Consider the following 17,259-nt stretch of genomic DNA (forward strand, 5'->3'; position numbering starts at 1 on the left):
GTCTGTTTTTCCAGCTTGATCCACTCCTCACTTTCCCCAGCCATCCTTAAAAGCCCCGAGGGTCTCCGGTGTAACCCACCCTCCTTCCTGCGGGGTTTTCTCTCCCGGGCGGCTTAGGGATGCCCAGAAGGAGCTCCTCATCCCTCCCTTCCCATCCCCACAGGATCCCTGCCACCACCTCCGTGCCTTTGTCTCGCCAGCCCCAGAGTCTCCCCCTGCCCAGACACCTCCATCCCGGGGCGGGAAGGGCTGGGGGACACGGAGCCCCCCGCCCGCCCGCTCTCCGTGCGGCCCCAGCGCCGGCAGGGTGAGCAAGGGGAGGCTCCGCGCCTCCGGCCCCGGGGCCCCGAGGCTCCGCGGGGGCTCCGGGAGCTCCGCGCCGGGCCGAGAGGAGGAAGAGGAGGAGGAGGAGGAGCAGGGGGAGGAGGGGGAAGGGGGTGGGTTCTGCATCCTCCGCTTTCTTCCCAGCTCCGAGGCTGAGCGGCTTTGGCCGGCCGGTTCCCATCAGAGCTCTGGCAATCGGGGGGTGGGAGAGGAAAGGGGAGGGGGGAAGGGTCTTTTCTCTAAAAAAAAAAGAAAATAATCTATTTCCCTTCCCATCGTGAGAAAGAAAAAAAGAGGTGTCAGCAGCGAGCCGACCCTAGGCTGGTTAGCCTGGGGCTATAACTACTGGTTGCTTCTTGTTGGTGCTTGTAGGGCAGAGAGCAGCGCTACCCCCCGGCCCTGCTCGGATTTCTGGTCAGGCTCAGCATCTCCCCATCCCCTGGAGAGGTGGTCAGTTCCTCTGCAGATGCCCCAGTGGGAGCAGAGAGCTGCAGCTTGCCATCGTGGGGCTGTCGTGCTGCAGGCACAGCCGCGGGAGGATGCTCCTCAGCAGAGCGAGGATCTCCACAGGGCAGGGGCAGCAGTCACTCTCTCCTCTTCCCATCCTTGGCCAGGAGCAGTTGTTCAGTCTCCAGTGGACAAGAGTCCAAGAGGAGATGAAAAAGCAAGACCAGGGCTGCAGAGGTGGCTCCTGCTCTGTTAAAGGTCACCCCTCCTGCCTGAAGCCAAGGCAGGGAGCAGAGTAGGAAGAGGTGAAGCTGGAAAGTTGGGGCCAGTGAAGGCTAGAGGGGTAACTTCAGTTTGACAGTGGTGCCTGGTCATTTACAAGTTCCTCATTTGTCTTGGAGGGTGGAGATACCCAATGTCATGGGGCATGTCCTGCCCTCGTTTCCAGAGGCTTGGGATGGCAGCAGGATGGTCTCCCATCCTCTTCTCCTGGAAAAGGGAATGGGCCATAGAGGTTCCTGCTTTATGCATGTGTCTTCAAAGGGTTTGTCTGCAGCCTGGGATTGTGTGGGGAGAGGGAACAGTGCCCTCACGGTGTGTCTCACACAACCCCCTTTTGTCTGGGAGGCAGACAAGGCTTGTTTGAACCAGTGCTGGAGAGATTCAACGTCAGAATCCTCATCACAACACAGTGCAGAGGAAGTGTGCACTGCCTCAGCAGTGACACTGCACGTGGCAAGGCAGGCAAGGCAAGCAGAAGCAGGAACTCCAGAGCCTCCGTGTGAATTTGCATCAAACACCCTCAAAAACGTGCCCAGAGCTCTTTACAGTGCCTGTTTGTGAGCAGTGTTGTATTTCAATCAACTCCTCTGATGCAGGAGGCTTAAGGACTGAGAAATCTGGTCCCGACCTGGGGCAGGTCTGGCGTGTTTAGGTGTGGCACTGCCCAGGAGCCACATGCACAGTGCAGGGATCGACCCAGGGACGAGGAACTGGAGGGGCTGGGGCTGCTGGGAGGTGGTGGTGGTAGGAGAGAAGCCCCTCTGCAACATCCCAAGTAAGAAATTGTGTATTTACTCTATGTAAGGAGGAAAAACAAACACGCTCTGCAGGCTGAGATAAGGATTTCACCCAGAGCTCCAGCTCCATTTACCCAGGAGCTCACACAAAGCTGATCTGGTTTAAGACTCCAAATCTCCATTTCTCCCTGCTTTGCTGTCATCTCTTCCACCTCCCGCCCCTCCAGCTTGGCACCAGGTCCGTCTTTGGAAACAAGGGCTTTGGGCTTGTCTGAAATCCTCTGTCGGCGTGACTCCGGGGATGCAGCACCCGGAACAGTAACAGCGAGAGGAGCTGAAGGAAAACTCCTTCTGCCTCTTCCTAGCAGTCGTACCTGGGGCTGCCAAAAACGTGCCCAGAGCAGTGCAATCAGACACACCTATTTCTCCAGGCTTTTCTTTTCTGGCTCCAGCTTTACACCTTCCTGGAGGAGGGGGGCTTCTGGCATCTGCTCCTCGGAGGGGGAGCATGCCAGAGACACTGCTTGCCCGCACTTTGTGCCTGCTGAGGGTGCCTTGAATGTCTCCCACATACCGAGATAGGCACATTTTGGGATGGGAGCTGCCTGGAGAGCACAGCAGACCTTGTATTAACTGCTGAACATCCCTTGTAAAAGGGTGGTTTAGAGTTCTGCTTATGACTTCATCTCTGAGAGGTTTGGACAGCAAACGCAGAGTCTAATCTTAAAAAAAAAAAAGGGAAAAAAAAAGGAAAGAAAAGTGGCTGGAGATGCATGGGTGGAGAAGCTTGGCTCGGGCGGCTGCCGATGCGAGGCTGCCTGTGAATTGGCATCGGCAGGGGAAGTTTGGAAGCAGCACCAATATATTCTTTCATTGCAACCTCCGCTGAGACTGGGGAGGCAAAGGGGAAAAAGGCATTTCGGTCCCAGTCACTTTCCCCATTTCAACCGGCTTCGGGAGCCAGGGTGGAGGAGGTCTCTCCATTCTCTTCCCGGTTAATTGTCTAATTGGGGAACAATGCGCCTCTCGCACCCGCCTGCCCCTCTCCGGAGGGCTGGTGCCGGGCGAGAGGAGGGACTCGTCCCGCCGCACCGGGCTGCGGGTCCCGCTCGGGTCTGGGGCCGCGGGTGCCCCGAGGGGGCGGCGGGCCGGGGGCGGGGGGGCCCCGCTCTGCGGAGGCAGGCGCTGGGGGCTCTCCTGCGCCCAGCAGCTGCGGGAGCTTTGGAAATTGCAAGGAGGCTCTCGCAGAGCTTGTGAACCCTCCTCTCCCCGAGCCAGCGCCCCTCCTCTGCAGCGCTGACGGTACAACGATATAATAATGATGGGTGGCTGAGGCTCGCATTTGAACTTGCAGGCTCGCTCGCTTTGCCCACTGCTCGGTCCCGGCTCCGCGGCTCCGAGTCAGGTGCTCGCCGGCGGGAAGCGAGCGAAGGAGGGGACACCGAGCTCTGGCAGAAGGGGAGACCCCGGAACCACCGGCTCCTTGCAGCACTAACGAGGGGATTTACTCTTTCATGCGGCCACTGGGATCTCTGGACTAGCCCAGCCACCACGTTGTGATTTTTTGCGATCTCTGCAATACGCTACCTTTTAAGGTAACTATAACTCTTTTATTGTGGGTTGGTTTTTAGGGCTTTTTTTCTTTTTCTCCCCCCCCACCCCCCTTTTCTTTATATATGACTGCCAGCAAACACCTAGTCTAAGATTTAAAACAACTGCTTTACTGCTTGTACCAACAAAGAGTTTGAACTGCAGATCTTAAGCGGGAGGGAATAGCGATGATTGGTGAATTTAAACAACCTGGGGTAAGTTCAACGACACGCGGGGGAAGAGGAGAAGGAGGGATGCTCGGGAACCCACCAAAAAAGAAAAAGAAAAAAAAAAAAAAGCCAACCAAAAACCCAGTGCAAAGAGGAGAACAAAGAAAACTAGGGAATAGAAGACTTTGGGGTGGGAGCCCTGACAGAAGTGCTCGGTGCTGGTGGCTTGGATGGCTGGGAAGGTAAAGCCGCACCTTGGCGAGCGATGGGGCTCCGGAGGGAGACGGGAGGAAGCTGTTCCTTACGGGTGTTAAGTACACAAAGCGCCCGTGTGGCAGCAGCGACGAGAACGGACCTTTCCCCCCGGCCACCAGCTTTCTAGCACGGGGAAAAGCCTGTGCTCCGTGTCCTCCACCACTCCTGTGTGCTCCCCACATCCCTTTTTTTTTTTCTTTCCCCTCCCCTCCTCTCCCTCCCCCGATGTTCCTGGAAAGCTGCTCGCAGGGCAGAGCGGGTCTGAGGTGCTCAGCATCTCTCCGGAGGAGCCGGAGAGCAGCGTGCCCTGAGCCACATTTTCTCTGTGGAAAAGGGGGGCGGTGGGTGAGGAGGAGGAGGAGGATCGCAAGGTCAGTGGAGCAAAACGCCCCCTCTTACACCCACGTCCAGTTTCTGGGGCACGGGCTTTGCCTTCCTCCTCCGCTCCTTTGTGTCACAAAGGAAAAGTGAGAGCACGGTGGAGGGCACGGAGGGAGTTCCGACGGCGGGAAAGAGCGGGTGTGTGCGGGTGGGTGTGTGCGGGGACGGCAGCGGCACCGGCGGGACCGCGGGCAGCCTCCCCAGCCCCGCACCGTCCCCACACAAAGGGGCGGCGGGCAGCGGGCGGGGGCCGGCCCGGCCCTCATTGTCCCCCTGGTCACGTCCTCCCGGCCACCCCCTCTCCCTCCCCCTCGGCACTGGCTCCCGGGATTAAGCCCCGATGGCTTTTCTTCTTCTTCTCCCCCCACCTTTTCTTTTTCTTTTCCCCTTCTCCCTTTTTATCACCCACTTCCCTCGGTTTTTCTCCCTTTCCCGCATTCTCTTCCTTCCTCCCTTTTCTTCCTCTTTTTCTCCTTCTTTCCCTTTCCTCCCCTTTCCGCCTCCTTCGTCCCTCCTTTCGTTTTCCTCCTTTCCCCCTCATTTTCCCCTTCCCCCCTTTTCGCGTCTTTTCCCTTCTCTTTCTCCCTTTTCCCATTTTTCCTTCTTTTTTTTCCTCCCCCGTCCCCTTTATTTCCCTTCCCCGCCCGTTTTTGCCCCCTTTTTTGTCCTGTCCCTCCTTCCCCCCCTTCTTTTCCCTTTCTCTCCTTTTTTTCCCCTTTCCTTCCTCTTTTCCCCTTTTTCTCCCTCCCTCCACCTTCCCCCCTTTTCTTTCCTTTTTTTTTTTTGGTTAATTGAGGCGTGAGCATTCAAACGCGCTGAAAAAAAGAAACAAAAAAACCCCAAACCTAAAAAAAACCATCCCAGGACGGGAGAGCCTAAATGTTGGGTGGGTTCAGGGATTGCCTTTATTCCCGTGCCTTTTTTTTTTTTTTTTTTTTTTAATTTTTTTTTTCGTCATTCGGTCTGAGCGCAAGGGGAAGTTTCCTCCCCCACGAGGAGCGAGCGAGGCTCGGCGGGGCGAGCCCGGGACGGGGCGGGCGGGAGGCTGCGGCTGGGCTGGGCTTTGGGGGTCTCCGCGCCCCGTGCCCGCCGGCCATCCCGGCTCCGTCCCGTTTGGGGTCCCGCCGCGGTGCCGGTTTGGGGGTCCCGGCTCGGTCCCCTTTTAGGTCTCGGCTCCGTCCCGTTTGGGGTCCCGGGCTCGGTTCCGTTTGGGGTCCCGGCTCGATCTGGTTCGGGGTCCAGGGCACGGTATGGTTTTGGTGTCCCGGCTCGGTCCCGGTTGTGGTCCCGGCTCGGTCTCGTTTGGGGTTCCACCTCGGTCCCTTTTGGGGTCTGGTCTGGGGTCCCGGCTCGGTGCCGATTGGGGTTCCGGCTGGCTGCCGATTAGGGTCTCGTTCGGGGTCTCAGCTCGGTCCCCTTTCGGGTCTCGGCTGGGTCCCGTTTTGGGTCTCTGCTCGGTCCCGGTTCGGTCCCGTTCGGGGTCCCGGTTCGGTCCCGTTCGGGGTCTCTGCTCGGTCCCGTGTCGGTCTCCGCTCGCTCCCGTTCGGGGGCGCGGCCGCTGTCGAGGAACGGGGCGGGAGCTGCAGCGGCCCCGCGGCGCCCCCGGGCGGCGAGCAGCGGCAGCGCAGCGCCGGTCGGTTTCCCGCCAGAGGGCCCCGGGCCCCTCACCGTGAGGGGAAAAAAACCCTAGAAACCTCCAAATCGCCGTTCTAATGAAATAACGTAAAAAACCCAACACCCCCCTCAAAAAAGCCCTGTCGTCGCTGTTCGTCGCACTCCCCATTTAACCGTGGGAGTCCTCCGCACAAGGAGTGAGCCCAGAGGAGCTCCAGCAGGAGCAGAGGATGGAGCAGCTCTGCTGGCAGAGCTGGCATTGCTCAGCCTGCAGAGGAGAAGCTTTGGGGTGACCTCAGTGTGGCCTTCAGTGCCTGAAGGAGCTGCAGGAAACATGGAGAGAGACTATTGACAGGGGATGGAGGGACAGGACACAGGGAATGGCTTCAAACTGGGAGAGTAGGTGTAGATGGGATATTGGGAGGGAATTGTTCCCTGTGAGGGTGGGCAGGCCCTGGCACAGGGTGACAGAGAAGCTGTGGCTGCCCCTGGATCCCTGCAAGTGTTCCAGGCCAGGTTGGACACTGGGGCTTGGAGCAGCCTGGGACAGTGGGAGGTGTCCCTGCCAGGGCTGGGGTGGCACTGGATGAGCTTTAAGGTCCTTCTATTCCAAACCTGTGAGTCTGCGATTCTGTGGCCCAGGAGCTGGCAGTGCCCTCTGGGCAGTGCTGGACAGCAGGTGGGACAGATGTGTTTCCAAATCTCACCTGTGCTGAGGTGTGAGGGTGCCCAGGGCTGTGGGCATGGCAGGGCAAGGTGAAGGCACCCACAGCCACCCTTGTGCCCAGCAGTGGCACTGTGGGGACACCAAGAGGCACTGAGGAATGCCTGCTGGAGCCCACAGAGGTGTCCTGGTGCTGAGCTCTGTGATGGCAGCGTGGGGCTCTGCCATGAGGGACACCTCCATTGCTTCATCTCCTGCTCCCTTCCCCCGTGCTTGGGAGAGGTGGGCAGGAGAGCCCTCAGTTCTCCTGGAAAAGCTCCCCAGGGCAGTCAGGGCACCCAGCCTGGCAGAGCTCAAGGTGCACTTGTGCAACACTCTCCTGCACAGGGTGGGATTGCCAGCGTGTCCCGTGCAGGGCCGGGAGCTGGACTCGGTGATCCCTGTGGATCCAGCTCGGGATATTCAATGTTTCTGGAAGGCAGGAGCGAGAAGGTGGAGCCGGGTGATGCAGAGGAGCAGGGTGTGCTCATTGCCGCTCCACGCGCTGCCTCTGGCAGTGTTCCACTGTGTCTCTGTGGCTGTCCCAGAGCCCGGAGCTGCTCCTGGCATCAAAGCTCAGGGATGTGAGGGATGTCCTGAGGCAGCAGCTGCCGCAGCCAGGAGTGCTAGAACACGCCGTGCTCTGGTCACTGCTCCTGTCTGTGCTCCAGCCTGTTCCCCCCACAGCTGCTGGGGGTGATGCAGATGCCCCAAAGACCTTCTCCGAGGCCTTGGGAGGACAGTGCCAAGAGATAACGGGCCAAGCAGAGGCCACTGATTAATCAGATACAGGCTGATGTGCCATGTGTTGGCACAGTGGGCTAATTAATCACGTGGCAGAGATGTGGTGAAGCTGGTAAAAGTTAATTAGGCAGCGCTGACGGTGAGGTGGATACATGTCAGCAATTAACAGTCAGATGGAGTACCAGGATCAAAGGACTGCAGAAGCAAAAGAAAGTGAAGAATGTGTGCATTTGAGGAAGGTTGGCACCTTTGAAAGTTTCAGAGCTTGGAAGATAGCAAGGGATGTGCTATACTGGGATTGGTAATTTCCAGCTTTTTGGGGTTCCACTGGAAATTAATTTACTGTTTTACCCATTAGTATGAGCAGCCTTCCTTCTTTTCTCTATTGCCAGGTTCTGTTGGGTTCCTCCCTCTTATTTTTTTTTCTTTTAATTTTTTATGTCATTCTGACTTTCACTGTGAGGGTCAAATGGGCAGAGGCTACTTTTTACGTGTTTAAGGAACATGTCCAGATTTCACAGTGCAGCTGCAGAGCATGTGCTGAACCAATCTCAATGTGACCTGAGAAGTTGCAGATTTTAGATTCATTGTTATCTCTGTGATGATGGTTAATTTCTCATTGTCTCAGCTTCAGAGAAATCGGGAGTATTTTTGGATGGTGAGGTTTAGTCTGTTCCACACCAGGACAATTCACTTTCTGAACCTGGAGTTTTAAACAGAAAGAGAGACATGATGTTCTCCCATCTGGTTAAATTAAAATAGCATTGGTGTGAGATCAAGCTTACACTGCAAACTAAACACAAGCTGGAATTTGGTCAGAACTTACTGCTCCTATGAGTTTTTGCTGTAGTGAGGGAAGGTAGCTTTGCCTGCAAAAAGAGGAGCTGTGCTCTTTCCCCAGAGAAACCACCCCTGCTGCTACTTTTTAAAGATGTGAAGTTTGTCCAGGACTTCGGCATCTTTTGGTTAAAAGATGCTGCGCTTAGGGTTGCATCCCATTTGAAAATGTGGCACAGATTTCTACTGTGGATCCATCTGCCTGTAGCAGCTCCTAATAAAATGGATCAGCCCAGTTGGAAACCAGCCAGCAGGCAACCCAGGTTTGGTCACATCAAGTGAGGTACTTTTTTAGCAGAAGGTGGAAATTAAACACTTACTCAAGTCTTGCAGCTTGAGTTGGCAAGATTTTCTCACTGTGTCCATAGTGTTATGGATTTCTTTTACTATGGGTGTAGTGACACCAAGGGGAAAAAAAAAATCTTGTGGAAAAAGGTATGGTTAGATGGATTTTGGCTAATTGCAGTGGACTTAGGGGCAGTACAGCAGCCAGACAGGAGACTTCTGTGAACTGCAGAGTGCGAGAATGGGAAATACAAACCAGTTTTAGAGCAGGGATTTAGCTCTGGAGGCTACAAGGGAACACAGTCAGCTGCAGCCTGTGCCAGCAAAAGGGCAAGAGGCAGGAGCAAACTCAGCCAAGAGCCTGGAAATGTGGGCAGGAATTGGGGTGAGGTGTAAGCAGCATCCTCTGCCTTACCTGTGGCTCCTGAGGAGGATTTTTGGCACCAGGTCTGCAGAGCTCTGTCTCCTCCTAAGCCCTGTGGGGCTGAGCAAGGTGCTGCTGTTATGGTCTGCATGTTTGGAGAGTGTGGCAGGGGTGATTGCACATTTAATTTCAGCAGCTGTAGTGGAGCAGCACTCAGCAATCCAGGAGTGTTTGTGGGAAGCCACCAAGGACTGGAGGATGAAAACCAACCCTCAGGTGTGGAGAGTTGCATGGGAGTCACACTCCTGACCCTAAGGGCTGAAAATCAGACTGTTCTCCCAGGGTTTTTCATTGCTCGAGCAAGCATTTCAGGATAAAGAAGATTTACAAAAAATCAGGAGGTGGTTTTCCAAGAGTCAAGTAGGGATTTCTGGCAGGTGTCTCATATTAAGCTCTGTACTCAAGCAGTGCAATTTCTTGGAGCTATCCAAGCCCTTGGTGTGGCAGGTGTAATTCCTGCCCTACTTAGTGAAAGTCTAGGAGCCATCATAGCCAGGAATGCCCTCTTCTGTTCCCATGCCCGCCTTTAAATTTGTAATTTGTCCTTCCACTCTTTCCCTCTGTCTCTGTGGGTATGTGTGCTGTGTTTGGTGGCTGGAAGCGTAGCAGCAGGGTTTGTGTTCTTACCAAATGTGGAACCAGTTGGGTTATGGCAGCAATTGCAATGAGCTTCCAAGGGCACCAGGTTTCCAGTGACATGTGTGAGGCACTCAGGTACTCCAGATCCAAGCCAGAGAAGGGAGCTAGGTTGCAAAATGCAGCCCAGCCCTGTTTAGGAACAACACCCCCATTGTCGGGAGAAAGAAAGAACTTCATTCTTGTCCAGTTTCTTTGATTCCCTTGTTTCTGGTCCCAAAGTGCAAGGCTGCCTTCAGGGGAAGGAGGGAGATAAAGTGGGTATGGGTAAACATGGAGATGTAAACTTGTAAACATTGTGTTCTGGACCTTGGCTGCGCTGTGGATGTGGATGGCGTGTGACGCATGGGAGCACATGTGGACACAATATCTCCAGAGGAGGTCTGGAGCCACTCAGCTCTCACAGGGGCCAGAACTTTGTCTCACAGTCGAGTCCATCACTCATCACCTTGGAAGGTGGAGAATTCTGTCAGTCTTCTTCCTGTGCTCTCATCAGAGCTGTTGTGTTACTGCTGGAACAGATCTGCAGTGGTTTCGGTGCTTGAGGCTTCCAGCACTTTTGGGATACAAGAGTTGCTTGAAGGACCTTCTGCACATCTGTAGGCTCAGACTGACATTGCTTTTTCTTTTTAATTGTTGTGTAATAATGACGATCACTGAAGTGTTTATGTAGGCAAACATGTGACTGTATTTCAGAGCTGGTCCATTGCATTTAAAGGACTTTGATATCTGCAGCTCTGATCTTGTGCAACCTCCTCACTCATAACAACCTTCTACAGGGAATTTGTACTGGGGCACAGTATGGAATTTTAAAGTTAGCTAATAAATAGCTAACTTTTGTTTTCTTCACATGCAGCTTGGCTTGTTGTGAGTGCAGGAAGAGATAAAACTCTGGCTGGGTGATGTTGGGGGTCTGTGTTAGGGTCTTCAGAAGAAGTTTTATGGCAGGTAGGACTTAAACTGAATGAAGTCCTGGCTCTTGTTTGGGGCTCAGTCGTGAAAAGTTCAAATTCCATGAAGTTCATGTTGCAAAATAAGTGATATCACACTCTACACTCTTCTATCCTGAATGGCTGCAGCGGAGATGGGGCGTCCTTGGCAGTGTGCAGCCTGCTCTGTGGAAAGCAGCTGCATTTCTTCCTCCACGCCCTGGGAATAGGTTGTAGCACATGTTTCCCAGTGCAACCAGCTGGCTCTGGCCATCCATGTACAGGGAATGAAAGGCTCAGGGGTTTTCAGCCCTGTTGGGTGGGAATTTTTAACTTGCCTCAGTGGAAAGGCTTGGTTTGAGATGTTTTGCGTCTTCCCCGTGCTGCTCAGACATTACAGGACGTGTGCCAGTTCACACAGACTCACGCGGAGTTTGGGCTGCAGCTGCGAGCTGTGGAGAGAACTGTCCTGAGGCTGAACACGTCACTCACCCACGAGTTCTCTGAAGTTGCTTCTCTGTGTGTCTTGTAGTCATGTTCAGTGCAGCCTGTGGAGTTTTTAAAAGTTAAAGCTTTAAATTGTACATGTGTGCAGTTCAAGTTCCACAGTCATGACACAGTTTTTTCCTGTTCAAGAGAGATGATCCTTAACCCACTGTAAGGATGAGTGAAGCAGAGATTTAATAGATGTGTATCTATCAGCTAGGTTACTTGCCCAAGTGAAGAGCCCAAGTATCATATTTTGCAGCAATATCAGGAAAAATCAAGGTCTTGTGATAAAATTTTTCAGTGGTTTGACAAACTGCTGCCAAAAATAATTTCTTGTGTTGGGATGTCATAGCAGTATGTGTAACTGTGTGGGCAAAGGACTATTTATAAACCCTTTATAGTCTTTGGTGTTTGTGTGTCTCACAATGCTTTTGTAATCTTTGGGGTATTTACAGGTTCAATGTGTGTAACTATGAACTGAAATAAAAACTGAGAAATACTGTTGTGGACATGCAATTTATTATTGGGTACCTATGGTACACATGAACAGCTTTCCAGCTGTTAGAAGGTGGAGCCTGTAAAGGAAGTGAGAAGCAAACCCAAAGGGAATGGACAGGTCTGAGAATCACTCAGGACTCAACAACCTGAAACTCATTATAAATCTGTTTTCCATAGAGACACATGGTCATTATAACAAATCTCCACCATAAATTGTTAAATGAAGATGTCCTGAAAGCAGGAAGGACTGCTTCCAATATCAGTGACAAATACTGATGTGCTGAGTTACATTTGCTAAGGACACAGTGCAATACTAACCTCTCACTCTTTTGTTCTTCATTTCTAGGTCAAGATGTTGTTAAGTATAAAAAGTATCTTATGGATGTACTCTACGTTAGTTATAACATATATGCTACCTAAAGGTAAGTCTGCTGTATGCAGAACAATTCATTACAATAAATTTAGTGGTCAACTCTGTAGGGCATTTCGCAGGACTGAGGAAATGCAGGAAATTGACTTTCTTTGCCTCTGCCACACTGCACCATGTCACTAATTTTGTTTGTGTGTCCTCCTCAAGGCCTTGCTGGCTAATATCTGTTGTGCTTGGGCTGCCTCGAGCTAACCTGGGGCAGGTCCCTTTGGCTGCTGGGGTGTGGAGCAAGGGTGTGTTAGGGCAGCTGCAGGTTTGGGTGGAAAGGAAGGAGTCCTCCCCACCTGTCTTGGTGATTACATGCTAAAACTGATGTATGTATCCACGTGTAGTGCCATGGTTATTTGAAAGTTTGGGTCAGGCCTTCAGTAAGGAAAATATCCCAACAGCTGCTGCAGACTCACAAAATTGGGAAAGCAGCTTTCCCAAGTCTCCAAGCAAGATTTTTCTTTATTTTCTTTCCACCTTCTTTCCAGGAACTCTTCAAACTGATTTTAGCCCTTGGGAAAATTAAATTTACTTTTTTTTCCCCCCCCACACAACTTGAGCACTATTGCTAGTAATGCCTTTTGGTAGTCCTGAACAGAAAAAGAAAAACACTGTTTCATTAGTGGAACTAATTAAAAAAGGATCATAGGTTTAGATTGGATATAAGGAAGAAAGGTCTGGAACAGACCAAAGACCAAATGCAGAATTCAGGGATGCAGGGATTGAGAGGGCAACACTGTAAGTTGGATGGATCATTGTAGAACATGGGGTGACATCTTTACATATTCCCTCACTTACTCCACCTTTTATTATCTCTTAAATGGCTCATCTTATCTCCAGAGTAGAATTTTTGGAACTTAAGCAGGTTTTTTTATTAATGTCCCATTCTTTGGAAAGCAGACCAGGTTGTGACTCACCCTTATTTGTCCAAGTTTTTTCAAAGAAATTCAGGAAGACACTGATATTCCTAGAACAGACTGTGAACCTTGTGAGGTTTACTTTTTAAGTTTGGGGCCATTCTTTTGCCCTACAGAGTCTTAACCATGTTCAAAGTATGGCCATAGAGAGGAAGACAAGGACAAAAAACTTTCATTTTTCATTAGTTGATCCAATTCATGATCCCAAAGAATCTGTGGGATCACCTCTTGTCCTTACCTTTTGTGGAAAAGTCAGTTGGTGCAATAATATTTTTGAGGATGAGTGTTAGAAGACTAAATTAATCTTTCTGACTATGGCTCTTGTTTAAAAATACTCTAAAAATAACATATATCTCAGCATTCTGAAGTGATAGACATCTTAAATTTCAACCATTTTTTAAAAATGCTTTGTTTGAATATAAAATTGGAGCCTTGAAATCTTTTGTGAAACACCAATTCCCACCACTCATCACTATTCCTGTCTCTGTTTCCTCTCCCATGCTCATCTTTGGGAATGGCCACACTCATAAACACTTTGGTGAGTTTGTTAGATTTCATGTAGCCAGAAAAGTGTTTTCCCTTTGAGGGCAGATTGAGAATGGCCCTGCCTGGCTTCTCCAAGACTCTGGTGGGTGTCAGGAAGGCAGCAGGAGATGGGATGTGAGATGATGAGTCACCTTGGCTCCTTGCTGGGGCACAGGTTTAATTAATTGAAATGGCACAATGTTCACAATCAATTTGTATGCCTACTGCTAGTGTGGCACTTTCAACTCACTGGTGTGAAGATATTGTAGTTTAGAGGCTGGACCTTGTGCTTATAACCAATGCTGGTTTTTTTTTTAGCCTGTTTTGGGTGACTAGTTGTGGTGTTATGTTGAGTACTGCAGCTGAGATTTACATTTGCCTGCCTCCCTGTGAGTGTCTTGCAGACTATAAAAGTTGTTCTTCACCACTCTGAGCCTCTTCTCTTACTCTGTTTGCTCAGACCACAAAGCACCTGGCAAAGGACTCAGGGAGGGTTTTTGTTGGGTCTCAGTCCATTACCTGTCAGTGTTTCATACAAGTTTCACTCATTTTAATTCATCATTAACTCCACTAAAACACTTGTGGTTAATGAAAAGTCTTCTCTTAGGCTCAGTACTAGTAGCTGGATTGACAAAACACTCAATTTCACTGATCCTTTCTATTTCTGCTGCTAGACAGGGCAATATACCATATGTCCCAGCAGGTTGTTGATGAACTGAAAAATGAGATGCAACTTTTTTTTTCCCTCATAAATTTAGCTAAAAATAAATGGAATATTTTATTCTTTAAGCATGTGGGATTTGACTGCACAGTCAGTGGCAACATTCTGTTCAGTTACACTTAATTACGTGGCAAATTCACTGCTCTAAGCAGTGTTACACCATGTAGAGTACTCTTTTATTCAGACTGCTTATCCACTGCAGACCTACTGGCCTGGTCATGGTGGTTAACGTGATACAGAAGGGCAGAATTCTGTCCTTTTTAAAAATTATCTAGACTCCTACTTCAATAATTTTGTAACATTTACCACAGAACAAATGCACACGTTCTAGAGAAAGAGACTTTGTTCTCAAGCAGGAATTCCTTTCCTCCCACCTCAAAAGAAAGATATCCAGCTATGTGTCATTGGTCTATCACATACCATTGATAGGGGCTGACATGAAATATAAGCTTATTAAAAATGCTAAAGGGGAAAAAAAGGGTTTATATCGATTAGTGTAAGATACTGATAGCATCTAGATTGGTCAGTAAATTCTGCTAGACTAGCTAATTTGGACTGCTGCAAGAAATCAAGCTTTTTGGAATTGTGCAGGAATATCACCTAATCTTATATATCAGATATCATGTCAGCCAAATGTTTTCTTTTGCAGTAGGAAAAAAGCTTCTTCCTCCTCCATTCTGCTCCTCCTGTCTCCTTCTTCTCCTTCTCCTTCTTCCCTCCTCTCACCACAACAAATAGCTTTTTATAAAGTATTTTAAAATGATTTCTAAAGTTGGTCAGAACTGCAGCTACACAGAATCTCCTGTTCTGGGAAGTAGCACAGTTTAGGCCGGATCTAGTTTGCATATCAAGGTGATAGGTGTTGTTTGTCAAGGTTTCCAGCTGGCTGATGCGCAGACACAAATTTTAAAGGGAGGAAATTTCCTCAGGGTTCAGTGCTGATATTCCAGATCACTCATAATCAGAAACAATGTTCTTTAAAAAGTTTATTAAAATACTGTCAGTCAGGATAATTATGTCATTCTTCATTTAAGAAGAAAGTTCCTGTAAGGTGTATAGATGACAAGAGATCTTAATAAATTCTAAATATTTTGAGACTGATTTTAATCTCCCACCTGTGCAATTTGGCAGTAATTCCATCACAATAGCTAGAACTGAGAATTCATTCTGTTTCTTTATCTCTAACCACTGTAACTCTGTGAAGTTTCTAGAAAATAAAGGTGATATAAAAGGTCTCTGGTTTCATCAGTTTTCATACCATCGCCTTGACTCCACCTGAATCATGTGCCCAAGGAATTCTATTTTGATAGGCATGGATGGAAAGGACCTGAGAATTTCCATTTGGAATTCTGTGTCTTCCCTGTCAGTTCATTTTTCTCATCTTCTAGTCAGTATTTTGTTATTGAAATGCTTGGGCATCAAGCTGATGACTCTTGTATTGAGCCTTTTTAGATAATACCATTAATACTTCATCCTGTAGAAAATCAGCTGTCTCTGTTAAAAATAATCAGGTTAATGAGCAATTTTCCTTTTGTCTTCTCTTTTCTTTTTTTTCCCCTTTTATTCTGTTTTCTTTCTTCTCCTTTTTCCTTTTTTTTTCCCCTCTTCTTTTTTTTTTCTTCCTGTTCTTTCTCCTCTTCATTAATTCTCTCCCTCTGCCCACCATTCCATCCCACCCCTTAATCTTCTACTCTTTATGGAAAGATTATATGTTTTATCATAGATAAACAGCTAGATCATTTTCATGTCCTGGTGTCTCCTATTTCATGTATCGCTCTGTTGATGGCTAATATATTAAGTTATTATACTTCTAAGCTTTAGGAATCCTACCTCCCTTCAAATTAATGATGACCATGTTCCACCTTTAAAAAAAAGTAAAAGTGAGAGATACTGTTGTGCATCAGATTCTAATCTTCATTAAGCCATTGTGTGAGATGAAACAACATCACACAAAAAAGGTAAATCTATCAGAAACCCTGTCTTCATCTGCAGCATGCAGGCTGGATGAACAGTAGTCAGCTTCCCCCTGAGGGTATTGTCAGATGGCAGCATTTCACTGTGAAATGTTTGCAGCTGGAGATGACATAAAAAATGATAAAGGTCCTGATCATGTCAAGTCTGAGCCAAGTAGGGACTTTCTGTGTGCTTTACTTCCTCCTTTGCTTTTACATCCTGAAATATTTCATTTCTGCCATGTGTTAAAGACCCCGAGGCTACAAGGAAACAACTTTGAAAGAGTCACTATTTGGGAGACTCTCACTGGAAAGGCTTTTGTTTCAACACGTATGCAATAAAAAGAATTAACCCCTGAGAGAACAGTGGGGTCAGGGGTGACAGGGATGCAAAACCAGGGGCTGTGTGTCCCTCTGAGGACAGGAACAGCTGCTGTGAGGTGAGGCAAGATGTGAACACCAGGAGCTCCCCTGTGTTCAGGCTTTTGGCCAGCGAGGTAACTCATCATCTTTCACTCAGAGTAGTCTTCCTCCTGTGAATTGAAGAGACAGCTCTTACAGTTCATCTATCACCTGAAATTTCAGACCACTTTCCCAAGGTCAGTAACTTTGTGACTATAACAAATGGAGAAAATAAGTCAAAATGAAATTTACCCAGAGAGAAATGGACTCCACCAGCAGCCTAAGATGAACCAAGATTGGTACAAACTCTTTTTTTAGCTTATACTCCCCAGTCCTGTTGCAAATCAGCTAAAGTTCATGGATTTCAGGCTTTGCACAAGTGAATCATTAAATAACAATGAAATATATCTGTTTCCAATTTTGCTGTTACACTGATACGATTTTTCCTTTCTTTCTCCTCCCTCTCTCCCCTTTTTCTAGTTAAAGCAGAAAAAAAAACCCTGGTCAAGGGATCTCTCTCTGGAACCTCAGTCCTGCCATGCTTCTTCTCCACCACGCCCACCATATCCTCCAGCTACGCCGCCGAGTACCTCCGGATCAAATGGTCCAAGGTTGAGCTGGACAAAGGCGGGAAGGATGCCAAGGAAACCACGGTCCTGGTGGCCCAAAATGGCAACATCAAAATAGGCCAGAGCTACAAGGACAGGGTGTCTGTCCCCAACCATTCGGAGGAGAGCGGGGACGCCTCGCTGACCTTCTCCAAGCTGCGCGCCAGCGACGCCGGCGTCTATCGCTGTGACGTCATGTATGGAGTGGAGGACACACAGGGCATTGTCTCTCTGGCTGTTGAGGGTAAGGATCTGCCTGTTTCACTTGTAACCAGCAGTGATTGCAGTTAGAACTGTGAAATTAGTAATTAACACAAAACCAGAGAGGATTTAAGGCACCCTTTGCATAGAGCGAGAAGAAGCATCTTATG

The 17,259-nt window shown here is 49.3% G+C and overlaps 1 protein-coding gene across 3 annotated transcripts in view; it reads left to right on the forward strand.

Annotated features, from left to right (window-relative positions):
• Nucleotides 1–3,103: 3,103 nt before the first annotated feature.
• VCAN (versican) overlaps nt 3,104–17,259 on the forward strand; it is a 99,048-nt gene continuing 84,892 nt past the window's right edge. Inside the window, exons 1-3 of one of the 3 annotated variants that reach the window (XM_085043649.1) lie at nt 3,104–3,385; nt 11,692–11,767; nt 16,761–17,132. In XM_085043649.1, coding sequence (XP_084899775.1) covers nt 11,698–11,767; nt 16,761–17,132 — 442 coding nt within the window. In that variant the 5' untranslated portion in view covers nt 3,104–3,385; nt 11,692–11,697. The remainder of the gene's footprint in view (nt 3,386–11,691; nt 11,768–16,760; nt 17,133–17,259) is intronic. The other 2 variants (XM_085043651.1, XM_085043652.1) reach the window with 2 other exon arrangements.

Source organism: Lichenostomus cassidix, chromosome Z, assembly GCF_008360975.1.
Source record: "Lichenostomus cassidix isolate B80296 chromosome Z, HeHo_3.0, whole genome shotgun sequence".
NCBI classification, from domain to species: domain Eukaryota; kingdom Metazoa; phylum Chordata; class Aves; order Passeriformes; family Meliphagidae; genus Lichenostomus; species Lichenostomus cassidix.